This window comes from Dermacentor andersoni, chromosome 9, assembly GCF_023375885.2.
Source record: "Dermacentor andersoni chromosome 9, qqDerAnde1_hic_scaffold, whole genome shotgun sequence".
NCBI classification, from domain to species: Eukaryota; Metazoa; Arthropoda; class Arachnida; order Ixodida; family Ixodidae; genus Dermacentor; species Dermacentor andersoni.
In genome coordinates, this window is record NC_092822.1 from 65,795,644 (window position 1) to 65,823,428 (window position 27,785).

The 27,785-nt window shown below is 46.5% G+C and overlaps 1 protein-coding gene across 2 annotated transcripts in view; it reads left to right on the forward strand.

Annotated features, from left to right (window-relative positions):
* Positions 1-9,059, forward strand: part of Atg17 (autophagy-related 17) — a 60,059-nt gene extending 51,000 nt beyond the window's left edge. For both annotated transcript variants that reach the window (XM_050176051.3, XM_050176052.3), the window contains 4 exons: positions 1,437-1,504; positions 1,797-1,924; positions 3,332-3,402; positions 4,141-9,059. In XM_050176051.3, the coding sequence (XP_050032008.1) occupies positions 1,437-1,504; positions 1,797-1,924; positions 3,332-3,402; positions 4,141-4,377 (504 nt within the window). In that variant the 3' untranslated portion in view covers positions 4,378-9,059. The remainder of the gene's footprint in view (positions 1-1,436; positions 1,505-1,796; positions 1,925-3,331; positions 3,403-4,140) is intronic.
* Positions 9,060-27,785: the final 18,726 nt, after the last annotated feature.

A 27,785-nucleotide genomic window follows, 5' to 3' on the forward strand; every position in this document is an offset into this window, starting at 1 on the left:
GAACACCGTCTGTGTGACTTGATTATACACGCATGCACCCACCATCTCCTGTCCCAGCATGCGCACCGGTACGCCTAATAGGTGTACCAGCAGGCCTTCAGAGCTACTTCAGACATGCCTGTGGCGACTTGAGCTCTTGGGGGCAGTAAAAAGCATGCATTCATTTCTTCGGACTGCCCAGTTTTTCGGATGTTTTCGTGGCCCCTAGGGAGTCCGACAAATCAGATTTTGACTGTATTCAGTATTTTAGAACATTTGAAAATAACCAAATATTTTGCAACAACTGACTGTTAAAGTCTGGTTAGTGTTAATCTGCTAAGCAAAGTATTGCAAAAGGTATTGCAAATTATCAGAAGTGAAACAAAAGTGAAAGTTTTCAAAGCAATGCAGAAGAAAAATGGGTAATGCAAGCCATTTCCGATTTCGTGGAGGAAGCCCACATGACAACCTGTTACTTTTGCTTGCAGTCATTTAGTGTTTTTGGCAGTCTAGTCATGTAGCAGTTCTATCTTTTGCACTACAGCCAGCAATGTTTACCTTGCAAGGACCCATTGTACATGTCACAGAATTTAACACAAGTCCGGTGCACCCCTTTATCTCCATGAAATGGAACATGCAACTCATGCGTTCACTCTGTCATTGGAACACACTTGCCTCAATGACATGAATTTAGATTTTTATTGGTGAACATGTATTAAATTGTATTCTAAAAGAACTAAAGACTGAAGTAGCAAGATTTAAAAAGAAGTTACTGCACTACAGCACCCAAATAGGAGAAAATATTTTGAAACTCGTGACGAGAAATTCAGGAAATGGAAATTTGGGTTTGATTTTTCTCTTAATTTAGTCATGTCTTACCACAAAATGAACAAAAAAATGGATGTAAAAAAAAAACCACACTTGACAGTTCTAATTTAGGGTCTTTCTCTGGAAGCTGCTTCCCACCTGGCTTAGTAGTCATAGCGACAAGCTTGTCTACAGCAATAATCACCACTTGTCCTGCTTTATCATGCTTGCTGTGATGGCATTCTGTTTCTTTTTTTTTTTTTTTTTCAAATCGATATACAAGATAATCTGCTGGTTGATTGTATGCTATTTATTCATGCATTCAATACACCCATGGTGCCCTTGAATTTGTCAGTGGCGGTGTGGAACGGTGTGTGGGCAGTCTTATGGTCAGCTGTGTCTTACGATTAGGAAGGTATTACAGAGAAAGAACAAGTGCTGGAGCATAATGAACATTTATGTTCATTTTGCAATGCCAGTTCAATGTTTGGGCTTATAAGCAGTATGAAATGAAGGTCATGGGCAGCCAAGGTTCAGGCAGGATGAGCGTTCGTACAAACAGAACTAATGATGGCAATGCCATAATTATAATCTAGGCTACTGGTCGGTCTTGTCGTATTCATTGCCTGCTTCTGCTGTGAAATGTGCAGATGGCCATGTCCGACAACTTTGGCACACAGCTTCCACCGTCCTCCGTTGACAAGGTCTCCATCCTCACGTATGTCATTGTTTAGCTTTTTCTTTAAAATTGGACCTTAGTAGAGGGTTTAATTACACAGCTGCCAACTTTTAAGATTTTGTCATGATATGTACAATTTTATAGCTTTATTTATGATTTTCGTATAGACACCAGCCAATTTAAGATCTTTCATTTGCATCTCGTTTAGGGCATGCAGTACCACTTTAAACTGATTTAGTGTCTGCCTCTTTAGTGTCCTTTTAAGTTTGTCATAAGATTTGTCTTTTGCCATTAATTTGTGGCTCTGTTTATGCCCTTCTCCTCTTGACAGATGCCAGCCTGGTGACATTGTGCTTCTATGCTACGATGAAGGTCACCAGAATTATGTCCTCTTTGTGTTGGGCCCGAACTTGCACTTTCTGCACACGGACTGCCTCGACACCCTCGGCCTCAAGACAGGTGGGTCGGCGTAACTTGTATGTTTCTCCGTTTGTGTGGTTCTCTGCAGCTTCGCTGTCACAAGAGCTGATGCAAGAAGCCATTGTAGAGTTTCTAACAGGTAAAGTGGTACTCACACGGGGAAGCAATCCCTCGCTTTGCAGCAGGGAGTGCGCATCACGTGACTGTCTTGCCTTTGTGGGACCAAGGGGCTGTTGTTAGCACATTGCTGGGGAATCGCACACACGTTGCTGCGTCAGTATAAAGCATCCCCTTTTTGGCGGAGGAAAGAGCGGGGATCTTGACTGACCGTAGTCTAGCTATTTATCACACTGTACTGACTAAGTATAGACGTACGATCGAAATCACCATTGCCTTCGTGGGTGCTTGGCGGTCTTGTTCGCTTCACAGTGAGCTTTTTCTTTCTTCAGTGACACAAACATCTGCTGATGTGTCAGAGTTCAGTGATGGAGCGACTCTTGTTTTTGTTGCAGTAGCAGGTGTACGGACACTCCAAGCAAATTTCTTGCGTCGGCGTTGCCGTGAGATTCCATATGTACATTTAGGTTATATACAGGGTGTCCCAGCTAACTTTAGCCAAAGTTAAAAAATATGCAAATGCCACATGGCTGGATAGAACCAAAGTAATGTTGTTTGCCGTCGCTTGGAGATACTCTGATTATTTTTTTTTCATTCAGCCTAATTAGATAATTAGTCTGACATCCGTCAATCTCTGCACAATCAGTTTGAGCAGGAGAGCAGCAGCGCAAGGCTGTGTCGTGGCTCATGTCATGCTCTCCTCCGGCTCCCTCATGTTAACACTACCACTTAACGCTCAGATAAGCTCCTACATTTTCACTTTTTTGTTCTGAGCATATCCAAGGGTGTTTTTTGTAGCTGAGTTTACACATAACATTACATTTTTCTCGGCTTTCTCATTGTTGCATTTATAATGTGCAGACCGAATCTTGTGTTAATACAGGTACGAGTGTATAATATGAATAAAGTAGTGTCTATTGGTGTCAGGCTCAAGAAGCCAAGAACCAATTTTTTGTCGTACCTGTTTATTTTTTTTGAGTACCATGGAAAGCATACTGGTTACAGTGTGTGCTCTTGCAGTCTTAACGTGGAAAATGCATTGAAATATTTTTTATTTGAATTATTCTATCTGCAGTCACAATCGTGATCGCGAAGTCGTACACTGGTATAATGTGGGCATATTTGACCAGCTGTGCTAAGAAAAACAGTGAATGTAAGAACACAAAACGGGCATCACAGGTGTCTGTGTTTGTATTGCCCATTTTGTGTTCTTGTGCTCTAGCTTTCATTTTTTTTTTTTGGTTGCTGCCGAGATTGTGGACCCTAGTAGACCAGTGACAAGAGCCGTCTCTAATGTCCATGTCTTTGTCCTTCCGTTCTTGTCACCAGCACCTGGCACAGTTCGCAAAGGTTGGGTCCTGGCTGAGGTGGTCGAGAAAGAATTCTGTCAAGCTCGCAAGGTGAGAGGATGCTTTAATTAATTAAAGTTCTGAGGTATTACATGCCAAAGTCACAGTCTGATTATGAGGCATGCTTTAGTGGGGGGCTCTGGATTAATTTTGACCGCCTGGGGCTGTTTAACATGTGCCTAAATCGTAAGTACCTGAACACTTTTCATTTCACCCCCATCAAAATGTTGCCGCCGCAGCTGTGGTCAAATCCGCGACCTTGAGCTCGGCAGCGCTATGTCATAGCCGCTAAGCTACAGTGGTGGGTGAGAGGATGCTTCACTACCTACTTGTTCCTCATTTCTTAGTTGGTTCAAGGGAGACAGGCTAACTTAGATTTTAGCTCTTCTGCAGTTGAGAAGCACTCTGAGCTGTACAAGAGCTGAAATCAAGGCTAGTTGGCATAAGCTTAACTACAACCATGAATTTACCTTAAGTTTCGCACAGGCTAAGCTTTTTGCAGTTCTAATGCTATGCTTATGAGCATTACTAGCTTGTTCACAATAAAGCCGACGTGCTCATCGTCTGCAGCATTGTCATTGAAACTTTCAGCGCAACAAAGCAGTTGAGCCATCTATCACTGCCATGTTGGAATGCACCTCCACTGCGGCAAAAGTGACATTTTTCTATTTAGATCTATGTTTAGTGTTTTCAGGGGAAGTGGGGAGGGGGTAGAGGCTGGTTCACAAGATGGAAGTTCCAGCCACTTCACACGGATCACTCTTGACCTTTTGAATCTGCTACACGCAGCCACAGAACAGATATCGAGTGCCCGCTGGAACCCGCTTCTACCGGGTCAAGGCAAAGCCATGGGACAAGGAGGCTGCTGTGCGCCGTGAGCAGCAGCGGCGGTCGTCGCTCCGCAGTCTCACTCAGTCATCGCTCATCACTGCCAGCTCTGCCGTCGAGGAAGTGGCCCCGCCCCCTCCTGCCCAATCGGAGGGTGCCTCCGCCGGAGAGCCCTATCCGCAGCCTGTCGATTCCTAAGTTGTCCACCCTCTTAAAAGACACACTTCAAGGACCTCTGTTGTTGCTTTTGCAGTGTGCCCATGTGGTGCCCATTCTTGTTTTCATTTTTTTTTTCTCAGTTCACTGCTCTTCCCCCATTGTGGCCACCCCAACTGGCTAATGGCTGGCCATTTTTTTCATCGCAAAATTCTTTCGTCCCTTGCTGTGCATCCACCACTCCCTGTTTTTAGTGCGACCCAGACCTGAAAGTGATGCTGGCTTCCCAGTTTTTAAGAGTGCTCGGCACAAGATAGCTGCATGCAGCACTCCTTGGCAGTTTTTCTTGCTGTGGGCACTCCTTACACTAACTGGCTGACTTCATAATAGCCATAGCAGTTCATTAATTAATCTTGGATCTTGTGTATTGACACATCGATTTGTCTACAGGATAGGGTTTGGACGAATTGCTGTGATCTGAGCGCTCATGACTCTCCTCCTAGAAAAAGTGTTCATCAGCCTCTCTATTTTCCTCTTTTTTTATTGTACCTGCCCTGTAGGCATTTTATTTACAAAGCCTCGTTGTAGTTTGTTCAGAGCACAAGGTGGGTTTGCGACAACCACTACTAACCTGTCTCCACAGATGGCCCTTCTTTTTTTATGACGATGGCTTGCTTCAAAGGCATGGGCCTTATCTTCCTGCTTTAGCAATCTTCAATTTGCTTCACAAGCAGCATTCTCTGCTGTACTCCCATGGCATAGCTTGTGCCAGATATAAGCTCAGCTGTGTGAGAAATATGGACATCTAATAGACACCCAATAGCCATAAAAAAATGTCTAGAAGTAGACATCTCGGTGATGTCTTTTAGATGAATCTCGCTGCTCGTGTTACAACCTGCACCTGATTCAGAAGAGTGATGAGCATGACCAAATCGTCTCGGAGGTGGCAGAGGTGTCCCAAGGCTGCCATAATGAGGAATTTGTGAACTAGGGACTATTAGAAGTGCTGTACAGTTTGGAACACAGATTGCAGCCTTCATAAGGAATGAGAAAAAAAAATAAGAACAGGTGAAGAAGTCATTTCATGCTCTAGCTTATACCGAAACGTTGCTTCATGAAGCCACATTTCGGTTTGCATGGTACACGAAGGCAAGCGAAATATTTTTCGCCTAGGGTGCAAATGCGAGCCCTTTTTCAACCAGCAAAGTTGGTTTGTTGAACGTAGATTCTGTTGCATTAATTATAGTTTATGTAGTTTTATTTCAATGCGATAGCACAAAACAAGGTATAACGCGCGGGACCTTGCAGATGTAATGTTTAATTGTTCTTGTTTTGTCGGAGTATATAATATTTTTGCGTTAATTCTTTTACTGCGTTGTTCTAACTTTGTCGAGAAAATCTGATTACTTAGCGTGCATTTATAAAAGGCTCATCTGACAATGGTTGTGAATCGCGACATAAATTTTGTCTAAGTATGCAATCTAAAATAAGTGTTTAGAGATGCTAAGTTTTATTCCACATAAGCAAGTAGCTTCTGGTGTAAGCTGAAGCATTGGCTTGTGATGTGAATTTCGATAATTGATTGTCTCTAAAAAGAATTCTTGAAATGTGAAAACATGGACCTATGAAAAACTTGCGTTCTCTGAACATTGTAAACACAGTGCGTTGAGAGTGTGACATTCTTTAGCCCATGAGATTCACACATGACAATATTGGGAGGGGCAAAAAAAATCAATTACTATGGCAAGTTGTGCGGGCATTGATAGTATGCTGCTGATGTGGAAAAATGTACTCTTTTTGCACACTTCTGCAAGTGGAACCTATGGCGGAGCTTCATTTTGCTCTATGCACCAATGTCTTGCTTCAAGCTCTGGTGTCCTTTTTTTTTTCTTGTATGACCATAGCTCTGTCTCGGAAATGGTACAAAGCTCGAAGCACGCACAACGGTACATGGGTGGCCATGTTTTACTTGTTTTGAAGAGACCTTATGGTTGTACCGTGGTGATGCCACTCCAAGCTGCATGCATTTTCCACCCTTGATAAATTTCTCTAGCCTGCTCTCCCTATAGGCAGTAATCCGTTTTTTGCTGAAGTCGCCAAAGAAAGAATCGTAACACGTATAATGACACCCACTCTCTGGGAGATCCATCTGGACTACAAACTTCTTTCTTTCCAGAACATGTTAGAAAAGAACCTGCTGTACAAAGGTAGAGTGTAGTTTGAAGAGAAGTGTCAGTCTATGGTTCCTCTCCCGTAACCCCTATTCATTCTCCAAAGTGGCAAGTGCGAGGAACAGATTTCCGACTTATTTTTGGTGTGGCATTGCACGGTGTCGCAGTGCCAATATTTTACGCTGCGAGATAACCAGACTAACATCGGCTGAAGTGCATTTCGCATGGTTGGTGCGACTGTAAGGAAAACCGTATGCCATAGACACCTATGTTGTCTGTAAAATTGCGTGATTGTTGCGAAGTACGGGCCAGCGGCCCATGTTGCCATGCTGAGGTACGCCGTAAATATCTTCCATGTAGTAGCTGCTTTATTCCTTTGCGGCTAGGTAGCGCTTTTCTTGCAAAGGAACTGGAAAATGCTCTTAGCACTATCGCTCATCTCTTAAGATATCTGTCTCTCTCTTCTTCTAAGGGTGCAGGGGGCAGTTGGTGTTCTCTATCAGTCCAGCTACTAATTCCACAACATAGTCGAGCCTCTACAGGTGCATAGCAAGAAGCCTCGGCTGAACGTGCACAGTGTTGTTTCACGCACATGTGCTTAATCATTTCCTGTTCACAACTTTTCAGGTGTGCTGTAGAACGGGAGGAATGTGTAGGTGTTAGCTGTTTGACGTGCCCAAAATCTCTCGTCATCAGTCTTTCTCTTTTTTTAAGAATGCGGTGCAGCACAAAGAGGTTTCGCAGCTGCCGAAAGTAAGCGTTGTGCACAGCAGTACTTATATATACCGGGTGCTTTATTCTAATGTTGACAAAATTTTTAATGTAAGTATGGTACTAATCTTAAGAGCTGCAATTACTCTTAAGAGGCCCAACATTAATTCCCTGAGAAACTGAAATGCATCTTGCAGGCTAAGCAACTGTGGCATTCTGCCAAGCATGAGGCAGGTCATGGCTTTTAGTCCCTGCTGCAGCAGCAGCAGCATTTGGATTGCTTAGGAAGGATTTAATCCACGAATTGCAGCATCTGCCCTAAGTAATTAGTGGTGATTAGTAATTTCTTATGACATTTGGAACATAAATATGATAGACCGAATGTAAACTGTTTCCTTGTGAATATTAACACTTAAGAAATTTACGCTTACAGCAAAGTTATTTTTGTGTTAAGTGCAGTTTCGTTATAACAAGATCGGACTGCATTTGAATATGCATCTTGCTTTTTCATGCAAGTGATGTTTGCCTACGTATGTAGTGATTCTCCTCAAGGGGTAGGAGTATGCTATCTTGCACAGGCGATGCTTTAAAAATTTTGTTAACATTAAAATCAAATGCCCCATATAAATAGTTTCCCTTACACAGTTACCTGAGAATGTGCACACTAATGATGCACGTTAACTGCAACACCGCCCCTTTGCAAGCAGCACGCAAGTTGTCCATAGAAGTGTGTGGTTTCTAGGCTCTTAGCTTCTGAGACGTGCTTTTTGCATGGTATTTATTAATGGGCCAATATATGTGTGGTTTGGGTGCGTGATGTTTCATGACATGTCGCAAACTGTGCCGGTAACTGTTTGGGCTTTGCCTCAGAAACTCCGTAAATATGTGCTCTTGCTCTGAGCGAAGTTGACCTTGAAGTGCATGTTCCTGCATGTAAGGTATCTATATATGTGTAATCGGTATAGGCGGCCTTGGTAATGGAGGGTATTCCTTGGGTTTACATCGATCGGTTTCCTGAATACCTGCGATTCGGCGGTTACCAAATGTGCGCGTATGATGTATAGGTATTGCTGGCATGTCCTTTAACGTTAGGTCATTTGAGATGATCATGTTTTCTCACTTTTTAAATTTTGTGAAGCAGTGTCTTAACAGCTGCAGAAAAATAGTCATTGACAACAGGTGTCAGACAAATGAAAATGGACAGCATGAACTGATGGTCATGGTGGCATTTGTCTTAGAATTGTTAAAAAATGTTTATTTTAACTGACACTTTCAAAATATTTTTATTAATTTTAGTTATTTAGTTTGCAGGTTTAAAGTTGCTTGAACGTAATATTTTATCAACCTGCAAGATCTAATGAAATCTTTAAAAAATTCTTTTTGACTACCCACTAATATAATCCCATATGCATTGTCACACGGCCATGTATTTTCCATGCGTATAACGCGAGGAAGTTGCAGAACTGTGACAATGTGTTTATATCTTTTATAAGGAAAATGCAGTTGCACCATCGCTGCATGAAAGACGTGTTGTGTGGTGTGTTACAACAGAACAAAAGTTAAAACAGCATAGAGTATATATGTACCAGGGTTTTCCTTTTAAACTATGAGGGTTTTGAATAGTGTCTCAAGATGCAATTCTTAAGGGCTCTGTGTGGAACTGGAACAGCTAAAAAAACATGGGAACAGGTTAGGGGAGGGCCCACTTTTTCTGTACATACGCGAGGCATGGTGAGAAGCACCAATCTCACCTTTGTTTTTATCGACTGCTATTGTATAGGCGAGGCACTGATGAGGTATTTGTACAGCAAATGTAAACAAATAAATGTATTTGATAATTATTGTGCATGCGTTCTTACTGCGTCTCCAGCAAAAAGGGCAACACACCTGCAGCATAAGTCAATGTGGTTTGCCGAGTAGAGTGTGAGGAAGAAGAAATTTCTTTGTACACCAAAAAACAAGAGGGGAAAAAAAATGTTTTGGGATGCTTTTTCACGAGTCCAGTTAGGATTTGGCGCCTTAAATTTATGTGAATTTATGTGCTCATGCTTAACCCCTTCAGGTGCAGTGTGCACAATGGTGCACGTCAAGGAGTGCATAGATAACAAAAGCACCGTTAAAATGTGTTGCATACATCTCTGCGCTAACCCTGGCATCATACAAGATGTGGACGTGCTCGGCAAGGTGCGCTGCAGTGACCACAGGATGGTGAGAACTCGAATTGGCCTAGACCTGAGGAGGGAACGGAAGCAGCTGGTACACAAGAAGTCGGTCAATGAGTTAGTGGTAAGAGGGAAAATAGAGGAATTCCAGATCAAGCTACAGAACAGGTATTCGGCTTTAAGTCACGAAGAGGATCTTAGTGTTGAAGCAATGAATGACAATCTTGTGGGCATCATTAATGAGTGTGCAATAGAAGTCGGTGGTAACTCTGTTAGACAGGATACCACTAAGCTATCGCAGGAGACGAAAGATCTGATCAAGAAACGCCAATGTATGAAAGCCTCTAACCCTACAGCTAGAATAGAACTGGCAGAACTTTCCAAGTTAATCGACAAGCGCAAGACAGCTGACATAAGGAAGTATAATATGGATAGAATTGAACATGCTCTCGGCAACGGAGGAAGCCTAAAAGCAGTGAAGAAGAAACTAGGAATTGGCAAGAATCAGATGTATGCGTTAAGAGACAAAGCCGGCAATATCATTACTAATATGGATGAGATAGTTCAAGTGGCTGAGGAGTTCTATAGAGATTTATACAGTACCAGTGGCACCCACGACGATAATGGACGAGAGAATAGTCTAGAGGAATCCGATATCCCACAGGTAACACCGGAAGTAGTAAAGGAAGCCTTGGCAGCTATGCAAAGGGGGAAGGCAGCTGGGGAGGATCAGGTAATAGCAGATTTGTTGAAGGATGGTGGGCAGATTGTTCTAGAGAAACTGGCGACCCTGTATATGCAATGCCTCAGGACTACGAGCGTACCGGAATCTTGGAAAAACTCTAATATAATCCTAATCCATAAGAAAGGGGATGCCAAAGACTTAAAAAATTATAGAACGATCAGTTTACTGTCCGTTGCCTACAAAGTATTTACTAAGGTAATTGCAAATAGAATCGGGAACACCTTAGACTTCCGTCAACCAAAGGACCAGGCAGGATTCCGTAAAGGCTACTCAACAATAGACCATATTCACACTATCAATCAGGTGATAGAAAAATGTGTGGAATATAACCAACCATTATATATAGCTTTCACTGATTACGAGAAAGCGTTCGATTCAGTCGAAACCTCAGCAGTCATGGAGGCATTGCGGAATCTGGGTGTAGACGAGCCGTATGTAAAAATACTGAAAGAGATCTATAGCGGCTCCACAGCCACCGTAGTCCTCCATAAAGAAAGCAACAAAATCCCAATAAAGAAAGGCGTCAGGCAGGGAGATACGATCTCTCCGATGCTATTCACAGCGTGTTTACAGGAGGTATTCAGAGACCTGGATTGGGAAGAATTGGGGATAAGAGTTAATGGAGAATACCTTAGTAACTTGCGATTCGCTGATGATATTGCCTTGCTTAGTAACTCAGGGGACCAACTGCTATGCATGCTCACTGACCTGGAGAGGCAAAGCCGAAGGGTGGGTCTAAAAATTAATCTGCAGAAAACTAAAGTAATGTTTAACAGTCTCGGAAGGGAACAGCAGTTTACAATAGGTAGTGAGGCACTGGAAGTGGTAAGGGAATACATCTACTTGGGACAGGTAGTGACTGCGGATCCGGATCATGAGACTGAAATAATCAGAAGAATAAGAATGGGCTGGGGTGCGTTTGGCAGGCATTCTCAGATCATGAACAGCAGGTTGCCATTATCCCTCAAGAGAAAAGTTTATAACAGCTGTGTCTTACCAGTACTCACGTACGGGGCAGAAACCTGGAGGATTACGAAAAGAGTTCTACTTAAATTGAGGACGACGCAACGAGCTATGGAAAGAAGAATGATAGGTGTAACGTTAAGGGATAAGAAAAAAGCAGATTGGGTGAGGGAACAAACGCGAGTCAGTGATATCTTAGTTGAAATCAAGAAAAAGAAATGGGCATGGGCAGGATACGTAATGAGGAGGGAAGATAACCGATGGTCATTTAAGAGTTACGGAATGAATTCCAAGGGAAGGAAAGTGTAGCAGAGGGCGACAGAAAGTTAGGTGGGCGGATGAGATTAAGAAGTTTGCAGGGACAACATGGCCACAATTAGTGCATGACCGGGGTAGTTGCAGAAGTATGGGAGAGGCCTTTGCCCTGCAGTGGGCATAACCGGGCTGATGATGATGATGATGACATCTTCGAAAAAGTTCGTATTGAGATGATACTGCAAGTTGGAATAATATGTGTGAAATGGTTATATCAACGCGAGTTGAAGGGTGTAAGGCCGACTTAAATTTTTGCCGTCAGTATGTCATGCCGTGAGCATGCCTCCTTCATTGTTTTTTTGCAACAATGCTTTTCATGAGGCATATTTTTCAAGTGGCTGGATAGGTTCTTCCGAAGTGTGTGAGACACGAAATAGGTATGTTCTTCGATGCGACATTCATGTCGATGCGACGTTCATGCATGGAGTCCACATTCTGAAAACTTCTAAAATTTCACTGGAGAATAGAAAATTATACATACATTTCGCTGCTGCTTTTTACAGTTCTGAGCATGCAAGAAAAGTACTGAAATTAGATTTTAACGCCGTACTGTTACGGGCCCTGTGCCGCAGAAAATCTGGTGTCGGTGGCGAAGTTGCCCGTGTGGGAAAAGTCATGCCGAACCATGCATCCCAATCTGCGCAGGCCCTCCACATGGCGTATAGGCATTGCTGAACTAATTTAATTTCTCAAAGTAAAATGCATTGGAAAATTCGTAAAGTAGAAGTTGCACACAACCTCGAGACATGATAGCGTCCTACTGTAATTTGAGCATATCAGAAAACATACTTCTGTTACGCGGACACTCAAAACGGCAGCTGGAAAAGGGGCGCATTCATACTTTGTTGAAGGGATACAGTGAGAATACACAAAAATAATTAGAATGAAAGAATATTCAGTCAAAACTCTTAATTTTGTGGTAGAAGATTGATTACCAAGAAGGATGTCCAAGCTTACATTTCTCGAACTTCAGTATGTTTGTGTGACGTCACAGAGTTAAAATTATTTAGCATTTGGGCCGTTGTGATGTGGTAAATGTTCCAGAAACTTGCGGGGTTTAAATTTGGCTCCTTTGATTGTTATACAGTGTAGTCCATCTATGCCGATATGAGCAAACTAGGCCTGAACAGATGCTGTTAAAATCATTGGCGTGACAGAGAGCTGATGCTTGAAGCAGTGTCGGCATCGGTATTTTTTTCGTCTTTGCTGGCTTCGTAGGCTTGGAAAGCACGTGCTTGGAAGCACGTGCAAACAGCACTTTGCTTCGTTATATCGAAATTTCGTTGTATTGAAATTCGACCTTTTGTGCAAGTACGTATAGTCGATTGATTTTTCTTGCGCGGAAAGGGGCCGCAGAATTTTCCGGATTATCGGGCAATCGAAGAAAGCAAATGAGAAAACGATTCATTTCGATGAATTTGGGAGTCGAATGATGCGGTTTCATGTCATACCGACGATATCTTCACATCGACGGTACAAATTAAGCGATGCCAGCGACGCTTGCGCGTGCACTCCGCCCCCGCGGCTGATGGCGTCGCCCGCACCTGGGACGACGCTATCACGAAAAGCGCCGGCAGCGGGGACCGAATGCTTCGTCTGCCTCTCGCTCCAAGTGGTCACCGAAACACGAGATTACGCAACCTTCAACACTAAACGCGCGGGAAGATAGCTTACATAATGGCACGCCGTCGCAGCACGCTCATTCTGTGCACACGCAGCAAATTGCTTCTAAAGCAGTGGGCGCGGATGCGCAGCCGCGGCCGAGACGCGCGCCAGCATTCGCGACGCGCACCGACTTAACGCCCCTTCCCCGCCCCTCGCACGTGCTTGATCGCGTTACCGCGAGTGAGCTCCCCTCCCCCTCTTTCTTTTTGTCCACGCGGTGAGGCAGCACTCGTGAAGCCACCATATTTTTCCCCCTCACACTTTCACTCGCACCTAAAGCGCAAAGTGCGTGGGGCCGATAGGATCTTATCGCACTTGGACTTCATACGGAACATTATGCGGCTGCACTTCGGCGGTCGCTCTTGTCACGTCGCGCGCGATTCGAGAGGCGCGTTTGCAAGCAGCCGCTTGTAATTCAATCATTTGACCATCTCCGTTCGCGGAAGTTTCCGTTTATTGCCTCGGCGTACTTTTGCTGCGGAAGCGAAATTTCGTTATATTGAAATCGCATACACACACTTCGCTATATTGTGGTTCTAAATTATGTGTGGACACGAGGTTATGAAAATTTAGATACTTCGTTATATAGAGAATTTTGTTATATTGAAGTTCGTTATATCGAGGTTTAACTGCGCAGCGCAACGTATCTTGGAGAGCAGCTCTTAGGCGCCCGTTGCTACGTCGAGCGTCGGCGTTCCCGGCGTAACCGGGCGAACGGATGAAAGCGAACGCGGAGCGCAGCGGTGGATGAAAAAAGCGGAGAGTGAGGGTGAAAGCGGAAAATAATCTCGCTTTACTGATCTGGACGCCAGGCCATGCAGGGGTAATTGAGAACAATGCTGCGCACGACGCTGCCCGAGCAAGTATCAACCGGGAGAGTCATTTGCGTCGCCCATCTCTCTCTGGACAACAAATCCTAGAAAAGACCCTAGCAGATCTACGCCCCCCAGAACCACATAAAAAAATGTTTCCCAATACAAACAAACGGGAGCTCGAAAGACTACTTAAGGAGAAATCCTCGAATACTATAGAAATTCTCGCTACAAATACCCTCCTCCTGACAAATCGTTAAACATCGAGCAACTGCATAGAGACTTCTACAAACAAGCACCTTCCTTACACCACTACTCGTGCTCCGGATACACCCAGAAGCATACTCATCGCACAAATACATGCGATGCACCACATTATATGGGCGTGCCCATCAGCTCCAAACAATATCGCACAACATAAACCATAAAATAAAAATCACTCGGCACTAGGAGGCTATACTGCTCGGCGACTGCTCAGGAGACCAGCTCTGGGCTGTCCGGTTGGCGGAGGACGCCGCTACGGTCCAAGGCCTGGGCTGCTTCTTACAACGGAAGTGACGCAACGCGCCAAGAAAGACGGGCGAAAGGAAAAGGCCTCTACCTGGCCTGCGTCTGACGGAAAGGGGAGCTTTGGAACCCAGCAGGGACTTTTCAATAAAGATGTTTTGTCTCTCTGCTCTCTCTCTTTCTCTGTCCTAGCCCCGAGAGGAGTAAAAGGCTACGCTTATAGAAAAGTTCGCACCATTTCGAGGTTATGCCCCCTAACAATAGTCATCTCCCTTGCGTGTCCTCCTTTAACGCTATGCGTCTGGTACTTCGGGGCCACGAACGGCATGCACGTTATCAGCGTGACATATCGTTCTTGTCAGGAAAATAGGGGGCGCAGAGCTTTAATGAAAGGAAACGCAAGCTAGAGAGATGATTGTTTGAGGATGCGCCTAAAAGGGTGTAATATTTTTTTAAGAGTGCAAGTTCTGCAAGTCTCGCCGTGAAACTTGTGGTGAATCAATTACAACTAGGTCGACTCGCAGTGATGCCCGTAAGTTTCTATTTATGGAAAGGTGACGCTCCTGGCCGCCGATACAATGAGGCAGCCTCCGAATATCCATCTCTCGTAAGTGCAGGAAACACGAGAGACGATAAAGGTTACGTACAACACAAGCGCTTGTGTCGGAGTATCAACTTCGTTTTTACGAGAATGCAATGCCAGCTAGTGGCGCACCGAGCACGTGACCCCCCCCCCCCCCCCCCAAAAAAGAAAAAAAAAAATTCATGTTAGTACGCAGCTTCCCCTCCTTCCTCAGCCGTTATGTCTCCGGTCAAGTGGGTACTTCTCGAAAAAGATTTCTGGCTACGCCACTGCCAACTAGCCCACTTATTGTGTACTGATGGCGTGCTTCTCCAATACCAGCCCGGTTACCCCATGATCTCCTGCAGCATTCCTCCACTAAGAGTTCGGGAGGGAGTTGTCTTGCACAAGGGCTGTTTGCTCCTCCTCAAACCGAAGATCGAATGTGGGCATAGCGCCAGAATACTCCACGGGCAGGGTAGAACGACTCCCCCGCCCATAGACCCGACGAACCAACGTTTATAGAACCGAGGTTGGTTCTGTAAACATTGCGACGAACGACGAACTGACCTACGAACGATATGATGTCAGCCTGCCCCCCCCCCCCCCCCCTCAATCTCTGGACATGCATGAATTTCTAGTCATTATCTCCTGTTGCCTTTGGATCCGCGGGTGCTGCGCTGAGCAGCATTCCTTGCATTTCTTGGCTGCGAAGGACACCTACCTCTCCGCCCAAGTAATAGGTTCCTGCAGGCGCCTAAGTTTACCGTAGCGCGATTGAAAGACAGGACAAAAGAAGACAAGGACACGCATGGTGCTATGGTAAACTACTAATCTTTTAATCGTACTGCGTTCTATTAGTGCACGCGGTTCGTGGTATTTTTATTAGTATTTAAATGCAGTACACTTTTTTTTTTCTACGTGTTGGTTTGATGCAGACGAATTTATAGGACCTCGCGTGGCGTTGCAAGTATGCTCGCGTAAAGGGGAAGTGTCTGTTATGGTTCACTGCAGATAAATCAATTAATTTCCACGGGGTGCGGTTGGTTGCGTGGACGTTGCGGTGTGCACCCGCTCGCGCGTTTCCCAAGTATATGCTGCTCGTGAAAAAGTATTGCTCACGCTTAATAAGTTTTGACTAACTTGCAATGTGCAAATCGGCCTTCGTTTGTAGGGAGTAGAACGGCGCTCACGGCGCGTTCCTGACGCATTTTCTATGCCGATCCCAGACGCAACAGTCCCCGGCTGGTGGCGCCGCGGCGTGCTTTCGATGCACGCGACAGGCCGCACCTTCTTTTTTTACAGCGGAGCTGCTAAGGGCCAGTTCCCCCAGGATGATGTCCGTGTGTAGACACAGAACTATCATCATCAGGACTCGCTGCAGCGTCGTCGTCGTCTTCCACAGCTGGCTCGTTGGCGCCACTTCTCCCGCGTTTGTCGACGGCGTTAATTAAGAAACACGATGACGTAACTAATTTTACAGCGAAGCTGTTAAGAGATGCATCGTGTCCGTGTGTAGACGCACAGCTCCCCATACCTCCATGGGCCGATCCCGAAGATAGTGCGATACCGGGCCGACATCCGCGGTGGAGGTGAAGCAGGCGTTAAGCACTCCATACGTGCGCCGATCCCGAAGATAGTGAAATGCCCGGCGGATCCGCGGGGGACGTGCACATACGCAGCTTCGCTGGTCATCTTTCTTCACATGCAACATGCAGAGTCGAAGGGCAGTGAGATTTTATCGTGTGTGCGAAGTGACCTTAAAGAGAATGGAAGAGGTAAGTGCAGTGCCGTAACTGTCTCTCACAGGAGGACACCTCAACAGCACTGCATTGGGAAAGGCTTGCGGAGAGAAAAAGATGGAGAGGAAAGAAGGCGGCAAAAAAAAAAAAAGAGAGAGAAAACAAGCAAATGCCAGCGGTCGTGTTTGTACTATGTGTCAGTGGTTTCCTTGTCGGTTTAAGGGGCCAAGGAAACCAGACATAGACGCCAGAAAGCCACAACTAGGAACAACAGGTAACGGAAATCATTTTCCTAAGTTGACTCTTAATTTGTTGCCAAATAAATCTTGAACACAAAAATTCACCGACGATTACGATATTCCCTAATGCGAAATTTGAGCGCATGCTCTATGCGTGTTTTCATTGCACAATATTAGTGCTGGCGCCTAGGAGGTCAATTTTTTTCCTTTGGAACCTCCTTGGCTGGCGCGGACAATCTGTCTCGTGCGGCACGTTGCAAACAGAGCGAAGTGCGGCGCGACTGCCTCGCTAATCTGGAGATCCCGAGAGCCAGCGCGTGGGTGACGTGTGGGCGCTATTCACAGCAGCCGCCGCCGATGGGCGCCTCAGAGCACGCGCGCTCTCTGGCGCCATCTCGCAGCCATTGTATCCGCACTACGCCTTCCTTCTCACCTTTTCACTACACCCCCTCCTCCGCTTTCCTCCTCGCGTCTTTCATCCCCCGCTGAGCTCCGCGTTCACTTTCATCTTTCGTTGTTGTGCTCGTTCGCTCGGTTACGGCGACGCTCGCCGCTGGAACGGTAAAAGCGCTGCACTCTAAAATGCCTGTCGCGTTTCGACTGGCTGCTCAAAAGAGCGTTCAACTTCGTCGCAAACTCGACTTTCAAATTCACAAAAGACTTGCCGCTAGACCACGGTACCAGAAACCAGCGACTTCAGCAGCACGTCCAAGCGAGCCCAGAGCCCTCTCCATGCATTAGTCAGCAAAGTGTGGTGGTGCAAGTCTTGACCTTTCAGGTCCAGACTGTTGTAAGATAGAAAAGTGTGCAACCTTCCCGAAGCATTGCGATTACTGGAAAAATAAAAGCAGCGAGTATGATCCACAAACCAATCGGTGAAATCGCTCAGAAGCTAAAAGAGCCGATCGATCGGTTTACCTTCGATTACAATGAAACTAAATGTGGGCGTAAACGCCCACATTGGCGAAAGGCAGAGTGTTCTAGTTGGCATAGGAAAATAACACACATCTCGCATGTATCGTGAGGCTTGTCGTATAGGGGGGCAGTCGCCACAAACCACAGAACTCGTTACGACATGTCTCCGCGCGAGCGACGCGGTTTCTTCACCGCTTTCGCATTCCCCCTTATCGAAACGTCGTACGAGGAAGTCCAGCTACATACATTACATAGGGGTCGTGCAAGAGTCCTCCACCACACATACCTCGCACGATTTATCGCCGAGCCTTCTGGAGATCCGGGTATGTTTATCTCTTTCCGACCTCCTCTTGGAACCTTAAGTCACCGAGCAAAGAGGAACAACACATAACGTGGCCGACACATGCTCTAGTGCAAAGGACAAATAGATATTTATGATGGCGGTGCGCGCTCGGTTGAGGAGCGAAAGTATATATATATATATATATATATATATATATATATATATATATATATATATATATATATATATATATATATATGTGTGTGTGTGTGTGTGTGTGTGTGTGTGTGTGTGTGTGTGTGTGTGTGTGTGTGTGTGTGAATTCAGTGTCCCTTTAGGCACCGATAAGACTACTTCGTCGGCACATCGATAGGTGGCTGGTGCCCTTTCCCTAGGCGAAAGCCGATTGTGGGGCGAGGTATACCGGGTGAACGGAGTATGGGCTCAGTCCTTCAGTCAGGAGGCGACCTGGAATGCCTCCTACTGGCTTACTAACCCCACTAATGACCGCCCATTTGGCGCGCCGCGTGGTTCCCATTTGAATGGTCAGCCTCTGGTCGGTTGCTGGGCATGCTGCGTCATTGGCCATGCGTTTGTGCTGGTCGCCTACTCAGCCGAGCACGCCCTGGGCTCGAACGAAGACGGATGTCCCCTCCGACGTCAAAGACCACCATTAGCAGAAGCTACGTTGTGTTAGAGTTGGGGTCGGGCATGTCAAAAAAAAAAAAAAAGGCTAGCTGACCCATGCCGTCGTCCGACTCATCGACGCTAAGGACGTTGTCGAAGGGAGGAACATGTTCTCATCGAGAACGAGGAGTACTGGGCTTATTTACAATGTCTGCATTGAGAGTGGGGAACGTTACGTCTCATCAGTCTAGCATGATTGAATTGAAACACACAGATGAGCCAAAAAAAGTCTGCTTAAAGCCCCCTCTATCCTCCCCTAGATCCCTAGGCTATAGGCAAATCTGCCGCCTGCCCCTCTGTCCACTCGGGGAGTCCGAAGTAGTCTAAGGACCCATGTTGGGGGCGAGGGTTCACACACTCGCTCCCGTACCTTTGTTCATTGAACACGCAGAAAGGAAGGGAGCTTCGTAGACAGGGATTGTCACGCATGACTCAAGCTGGCGCGTCTTGGTTCCCGGGATGACACAACAATTTGCCCCAGTGTCTGTCAAACGGACGTGGCGGTTACCGGACTCCTGCTCCCTACTTTTCATTTGTGTTCACTTTATGTTTGTTTGTCTTTCTACAATTGGCTTTTTCTCAAATTACCATTTGGGTTTTTACCCCTCTTCATTTATTTTCGATTGGCTTAAACCTGCTATACCTTGGTGGTGTGGGTTTCCCTCATTTTTATTTAGGTTGTTTTTGTAACTTGAGGGGCTCAACGATACAACACAGAACGTACGTTTCCAGGAGTTGTTTGCTCCCATGGTCTGTGACGGTCCACCAAATATGTCTCGCCTTGCTGGCACCGCAGGTCTCTCTGAGGAGGACGCATTATTAGCTTCATGAAGCGATTCGTCGCAGTGGTGCAAGAGAGGCTAGGAGGTCACTACCCCCGCTGGCCGATCCTAACAGACGACAGCCACAACAACCGCTGCTGTCGGTGTCAGAAATCACTCCGTTGCGAGCCATCTGGCTGCTCCATGAGCCGTACCTTGCGAAACTGGTCCGTTAGCGTCGGCGCTGACATGGCTAACCTTTGGTTGCGGGGGTCTGGCCATGGCTGTGGCTCTGAAGAATATCGCGGCTGAGCCGCCCTTTGCCGTCGGAAGCACAAGCCGTGAGCCTATTTTGGCCCGCCGAAGTGTTTAGGTCGCCGACCGGACAAAGGAGGAGGTTGGCCCTCTTTTGTGACCGACTGGGCCCTGACTGCGGTTGTGCTCCACACTTTGCTGACTAATGCATGGAGAGGACTCTGGGCTCGCTTGGACGTGCTGCTGAGGAGGTCGCCGATGGCGTCGCTGGTTTCTGGTACCGTGGTCGGAGCATTTCTGTTGGTCATTCGGGTGCCTGCTGGCATCTTGTGGCGTCACCTATGCGGGAAAGATAAATCTTCGAAGAACGTTCTAGATGGGGAGGCCAGAGTTTCGACGATCATCTTGGAAGAAGATGATCGTACTGATTCTCCAAAACGGACCCTAAAAGGGCATAGACAGAACCAGCCGTTAGCCCCTCTCGCCCCCCCCCCCTCCACCTCGCTGCCGCTTTTCGGTCCGCCAGTGATGTTAGATTATTTGGTACCCGATAAACTGGTGTACGTAGCATGGTCTACACAGAAGTTGTATTAGCGCTTGCTGCACAAGACTTTTGCTTTGCTCAGTCGGTGCTTCTTGTTTGCATAACAAGTGTTCAGAATCAGAACGTACTTGTAGAGAAGCTTTGGGAACATAGGTTACCTGCGTATACTGAATGCCATCCACCTTATTACTACTGCCTTCAACAAAGTGAATAGTTGTAAAAAACAAAGGTGAGAGAGAGTCAAGTTAGCAGCCAAATAATGTGCTATTACATACATTGCATTAAAAAATATAAATCTTAATAGATGCCGCCATACATCCAAAAAGGAGAGTGATCTTCCAGCTCGTGCAAGATCTGAAATGCAAAGAAGATTGTTACTACAACAGCGCCTACTTCATCAAACAACCAATTTCCGTAGTGAGGATTGTTGCTGCTTTTGCGACTGGCAGTCCGAATATGAGGAATGTGCTTTGCTCGTGGATGAGTAAGGGAAAGTGGGGCTGGTCCCGATATCCAGGACGTCTTACAAACAAGTTCACATTTACATAATTACAAGAAAATTCAAAGCGGCACAAAAAAAGTTCCATGAAGAAGTTGTAGCAGCCGATCACTCCCGCCGTCCGTTGCTCTTTTTATGCCCTGCATGGTCATTGTTCAGTCACTTCCCCCAATCCGGCGTCAGAAGACCGATGACATCAGGTCCCACCAATCGGGAGGTCCGTTGCCCTTTCCCTCCGAAGGGAGCTTTGTCGGAAACACACGCACATCACTGGGCACAAACAGGGGAAGGGGAAGCGCGCACCGACTCCGTCCCCGGCGTGGACTTGCCAATTTGGGCTGCTGACAGGTAATGTACCGTATCCTTGCACCATTTGCCTAAACCTCTCCTGACCGAGGTACTCCCGTGCTGGCCATAAATCATCCGTTTTGAGAACCATTTTGACGAGGCCGCCGGCCCGTTCCCCATAATCACGCTAACCGTGACAGGAGGTTGTCTCGGGGTGAACCACCGATCACAACACCGAACACAGGCGCTATTCCGTATACACTGCTCGTCCCCGTGTCTTTTGGTCGCCTTACAACTGGATGTCACTGTCAAGAGTGCTGTTCTGGGCTAGTTGGCTTGAACAAACCGCGCAGGGGGACAGGACTGACGACTCGGCGGTCGTGCTGTCTTCACGCAGTCATGCCCATCTGCGCTGTTTGTTTAATATGCCACTGCGACATTGCGTTGAAGCCACTCGAGTGATTTTACCGACATGCTGACTCAAATTTCTCAACTTTCCACATTTCTTTCCGCCGGTCGCTAAACTACTGAGCCAACACAAGTGGGGAGCCTCGGTAAAAAGTTCACCTAAAACCGACAGACAGGCCAAATATATATAATAGGAACCCCGAGTCATCGCTCGTCGGCGAGGTTGACTGATTCATCGAGGGAGTTTATTGTTTCAAAGCAGCATGAGAGATGTTGCAGCGGAGAGCTCTGGATTAGTTTTGACCAGCTGGTGCTGTTCAGTGTGAAACGAATGCTCGGTACATGAGCTGTTTTGATTTCTGTTAACCGGAACACAGCTGTCGTGGTTAGGAATCGAACCTATGACTTTAGCTCCGCAGCAGAAAGTCATAGCCACTGACCTACCGCGGCAGGTTCAGTCGCTCCCCCTTTTCTCGCAGTAGATCGATTTGACAAGGTGCCCCAATACATCATGGATAACAGTGCCATAGCTGATTAATGAACATTAGAGAACAGCTTGCAGCAAACATTCATGGAATAATTACGCTTCGTGTTATTTTTTTCGTTTTTTTGCAAAAGCCAGGAACACTTAAGGTAAACGCACAACACTGGCAAGTGCTTATGAAGCACATTGACTAGGGGTATCGCTAGGTAAGTTAAGCTCGGTTAAAGAACTTCGGCTAATTACACTGCTCGTCTGTTCCATGCATTTCTAATGAGTGGAACGATCTTCCCGATGAAATTGTATCTATTACTAGCAACAATAATTTTCGCGTAGTTTTGATTGGTATTCTATAACAACACTGACATTTTTGTATTTTGCATTTACTGACGATTTTATTGTTTGCTTTTCAGCTAACATTGTATACATAGGAGCAAGCATTTGTGTACCTACGTTTTTCGCATTGTCTGCTTCAGTTCTCTTTCTGCCCAGTCCCCTCTGCAATTCCTGCGTGACCCTTATGGTAAAATAAATAAATAAATAAATAAATAAATAAATAAATAAATAAATAAATAAATAAATAAATGAACACGGTGACTGGTTGGTAGTTAATGCGAAGGGGTGTGGGGCATTGCAGTTCATCAGTGCGGTAATTGACTTCAGGTGGCAGCTTGCGCGATTTTTCTGGCAAATTATGCCTGCTGACGGTTCGGGAACCGACTCGGAACCAAACAGTACCTATGTATGTACAGTCAACCACAAAATTTTACCGAACCCGGGATCCGAGATCAAACCTGACTACCTGCGCAGCCTCAAAACGCAGCCTATATAGTATTCGAATTTGCAGCCTCTAGCAGTATATGTGAACAGCATTGTGATGTTCGGTTTTACTGATTACTGTTACAGGCTGCTTGAGGATTGCGCGGTTTATGAGATCCCGAGCTACGTAAAAACTAGTATTTGACAGTCCGTCTCTTGGCAGTGGTTTTAAACCAGCTTCTTACCTGAAGTTTCTGGTTTTACAAAAGTTGAAAAAAAAAAAAACGTGCTCGCTCCCTCCCTCACACAGGTAAGGGAGAGAGTAATATCAAAATATCATATACAGAACTAAGTACGCGAAAAACTTGGTGCGTTTCAACAAAGAACATTAAAGTAACGGATATCAAATACGTACAAACAAGAACGTGCGCATAAAAAAATGTATAACCACCGCTAACGTGCTTGTTCTCAAATGCCTCATTAAACCGGCACATACTCATTCCAAAGCCTTTTAGTGAAACCCAAATTTAACCATTAGCAGTGACAGTCCGAACATTCATTGATAAAATTTGGCCACAGGTGCAGCTTGGTCACAAATTACACAAATGACGCGAAAAAGGTGGGAAGAGGAAGAGTGGAAGTTATTTGGACAAACAGCGCGTGTTTGCCTGTAGAAAACTCACAAAGCAGGTGCTTAATGCTAACGTCACAGGAACCTGGCAGGAAAAGCACACAAAATACTATGACTTCTGCGCATCTGTAGGGGAACATTTGTTAGTGAACACAAAAAAGTGAGCACAGCTTACATTTGCTGTTAGAATGTTATCGAAAATTAACTAGGCACTGCTATTCCATCCATGGACCTCACCCTCCATCTCACGTTCCGACTTCTTTTTAACAAGAATGGGCGGCATGCACCCTCTGGAGATGATTGGCGAGGTTAATGCGATTAGCACTCTTTCTTATGATCGCTATGTAATTGGTAATGGTGCATTTTATATAATCTGATGGTTATTATGATGATTATTGTATGGCGTTTCCACACGCTGTCAGGATTAGGGGCTCAATCCCATCGCTCGTGATCCGTCGTCAAGATTGGAGTCGGGCATGAATTAGAAGGTAGCTGGCCCATGCCGTCGTCCAACTTATCCACGCTGAGGACGTATGAAGAGAAGCACTGCTTCTCATCGAGAACGAGGAATATGGGTTTACTTACAGTATTTATATCAGTCTAACCTGACTGTTTGAGAAAGTACATCAGTCTAACACGACTGCTTGAGAGAGGGTCTCAGTCCAACATGACTGCTTAAGAGAAGTGTGTCGAGCATCCGCACAACAGCAGTTTTTAAACACTCGGTCCTCCCGCGATACAAGGTGATGCGAACGTTCGTTTAGTCATCGCAAACTATCCGCCTCTCCGCAGGATAGTTTACACACACACATGCACACACACACGTGTTTACGGTCCGAAACCGACACCACGCGAATTTCATAGAACTCGGAGCCGTTCCGGGTAGCGCGTTGTCTTGCGTCTTGGTTGGGGCGTGGGAAGGAGTGCAAAACGGCGTTCCCGCGGCAACTCGCGCACCCGTAGCAGATCAGGTCCGCGTTGGGGAGTTTGGTAACAATAGTTGGCCCGCCGAACTCATTCCGTCACAACGGCTCCTAGCTGAACCGACGGAGAGGGGAGGATGCGCGTATTGATATCGACACAAAGTCGACTTCGCCACGCCGTGGCTAGAGGTTGGCGGCGATGCTCCCGAGATGTTGCTTCCACAGTCGCAACTGGTTGGCAAAACTTGCACTGCAGCTGGCCGTTCTTAACAACGCCCATGCTATCCGTGAATTATGAAACCTTGTGGGCAGATCACTAGACACACGAAGTGGTCATCTCGCTGCCAACCACAATGTCAAATGATACCACGACACAGTATATCTTGTCGCAATCACTCCACCCCATTTGAAACTCCGTAGAGACCCCCACTATCCTTAGTATCCTCGCTATAACTTCGTCGCAATGGCTATCCATCAAGGAGGCCGCGCTAGGCGCGAAGGTGTCTAGGCAGCATACCCGTTGGGTCAACTTGGAACATAATAAATACCGAATGATAAATACCGATATCACGCATGCAGTGCGAAAGTTTTCCGTTCGGGCACATACCGAGGCGTCCATGTTGCTTGCTCGGCAAGGCAGCAAGGACCTAACACATGCCTAGTGGCCCATGCTAGTGTACAACTTGGGTCACTGGGTGTGTGAATGCGGTTAGATACATACCGCATATCCTCCATATCTAAAATATCCATAAGTATCCCATAAACACGTCTCGATCACATGAAATTATATGAAATGGAGACACTGGACCTCTTTTATTGCGACAGGAATTGTATGGGCACTCGAGGCGCATTCTTGTCATCGCCGTCGCCGTCGCCGTGATGTGCCGCATGGGCACCGGGCGGCCGTCGTAAAGCGCCAGCGACGCGTCAGTGACGTGCTGGCGAACAGCGCCGCAAACGGCAGAAGTCTGAGCATGTGAAGCAGACGACGGGACGAAGGCGCTCACAGTGCTTCCGGCGATTTCGTACTGCAGGTTTTAAGGCCTGACATACCGGAAAACGCATTCTTGTCATGTGTGTGTTTTTGAGAATGGTCACCACTTGCAAGAGGCAGGCAACGTTCATAGCACCAGGTACTATATAAAGTAGAAAACTAGCGCAAATTTCCAAGCACATGCACCCCGCCAACAGAGCTCGGCGCGGTAAGCTATAGACGTGAGGCTCCAGCATTTAAATTCCAGATATTGTTTTGCTGTGCATGTTAACAGTGTCACGTCTTAATCATGTAAATAGGGGAAGTGGATGGGAAAACGGCGCCGCGGTAGCTCAATTGGTAGAGTATCGCACGCGTAATGAGAGGACGCGGCATCGTTCCCCACCGGCGGTAGGTTGTTCTTTCAATCACTTTGATTGCCATTAATTTAAGCTTTCTTTAATTCAATTAGTAAGTACAAGTAATTTCCCTTATGTCATCCTTGATGTCATTGTTTGCTGGCTTCTTATGACTAATGAAAGTCGGGTTCCTCGTCTAACCGCCTTTCTTCTCGTTTATGCCATTGGGTATGTATCATGAGGCCGCTGAGTGTGTGCACTAGGGGCCAACGGTCACCTAGTGGCATTAGGGGCCAGTCTACACTGAACCTTACAGCGAAGCTGTATACCTCTACCGTCCAAAAAAATTTTCGTGTCGTTGTGGTAAGTAAAAAAAAACTCCCCATACGTGGGCCGATCCCGAAGTTAGTGAAATACCGGGCTGATACCGGGCTGAGCTGAAGCAGGCGTTAAGCACTCGCCATACGTGGACCGATCTTGAAGATAGTGCAATGCGGGCCGACACGCAGAGGAGGTGAAGCTGGCGTTAAGCACTCCCCATACGTGGGCCGATCCCGAATATTGGGGGCGAGCTCCACCACTGGAAAAGCTGGCGCCACCGTCGGCGTGACGTGGCATGAGGCATCACGTGGACACAGCGACTGCGTCGGCTGCTTCGGAAGCGCCGAAGCGAGCTGAAAATGAAAGCTTAAAGTCCCACCTGCGCTGCGGTTCTGATTAAGTGGTGAGGCTTTACCGCCTTGGGTGCTTGTTTGACAACATTTGAAAGTACTGTAATAGGTAGTGGCTGCCTTTCGAGGCGTGCAGCATGGTAGGCTACTGCTCGGTGCCGCAGTGCCGGACGTACGCAGCAGAGCCAGGTATCAGCCTTATTCACAGGCAGCCGCAGGACAAGGAGCAGCGTGAAACTTGGCTCGCGAAATTTAGAACCGGCAAACAGCCATCGGCTACAACTCGGGTATGCAGCAAGAACAGACGCGTGGAAGATTTCTCTTACGTCGCCGGGACTACGATGTTCGGTGAATAGCAGAAAACGCGCACTGAGATGCTGGCCCATGCCAGCTGCCCTGCTGATGTCATGACGGTTTGGTCTATCGACTTGTTGATACTAGCCGCGTTTACATGAATGCGACAGTGTCGCATCGCATCCCATTTCTAGCGCATCACATTCATGTAAACAGCGGTAATGCGCTAGGAAGGCGCATCGCATTAATGCGCCAGGCGGGGGTAGATTTACGGGCGCGAGTCGACTCTCGCGGAGCATGTAAACCACGTGTAAACGCAGGATCGTCGCATTAGGAATTATGGGAAGGAATTAGCCACCAACATGGCGGCGGTCCCGGCTGCCCGCTTCGAATTGAATTTGGCGTTTCTTTTGTAAAATGCGCTTCGTTCGCAGCAAATGATTGTGCAAACGGCTTTCGCTTAGTCTCAGGCCGCTTCGACGACAGAGTATTATGGATAAACTTGTGGTGTTTTCGAGATCGCTTCTCGTTTCGAACGAGTTGAAGCCTAACGAAAGAAACGTTCGAGATGTCAGCGCTACCTATCGTTAGAGTTGAGAAATAGCCCCAAAGGCGGCATATGGCCTCTGAGATCCGAAGATCTCGCTGGCCAACTAAAACTAAAAAACGTGCGCTGCTTAGCGTACGTTATACTATAGCGTATAGCGCACGGTATAAGTTGCGGACGCTCAACTAAAGCTGTCTATTTCTCGGCACTCAGCCACCAACGTGCACTCGGCCCACCACCGGAAACCAGTTACACCGGAAGTCGACTGCACTTCCCTTAAACGACACCACGTGGCGCTAGTTCTCCCGAGAGTTGATGCTCTACATGTAAACGGCGTCGCATCGCCTTTCTCAAATGCGCTTGGAAATGCGATGCGCCACTGTCGCATTCATGTAAACGGGGCTCCTGGCCAGTTCACTGGAACGGAAAGGGAGCGGTAAACGCACATTACAAAAAGGCATGGCATATGGTCATGTTTGTGTTATGAATTAATGCACTGGATTACGAAAAAGAAGCAGAGGGAAATTGCACGCTGAAAAGACCGATAAACATACAGTGTCACGTAACTTGAGAAATAA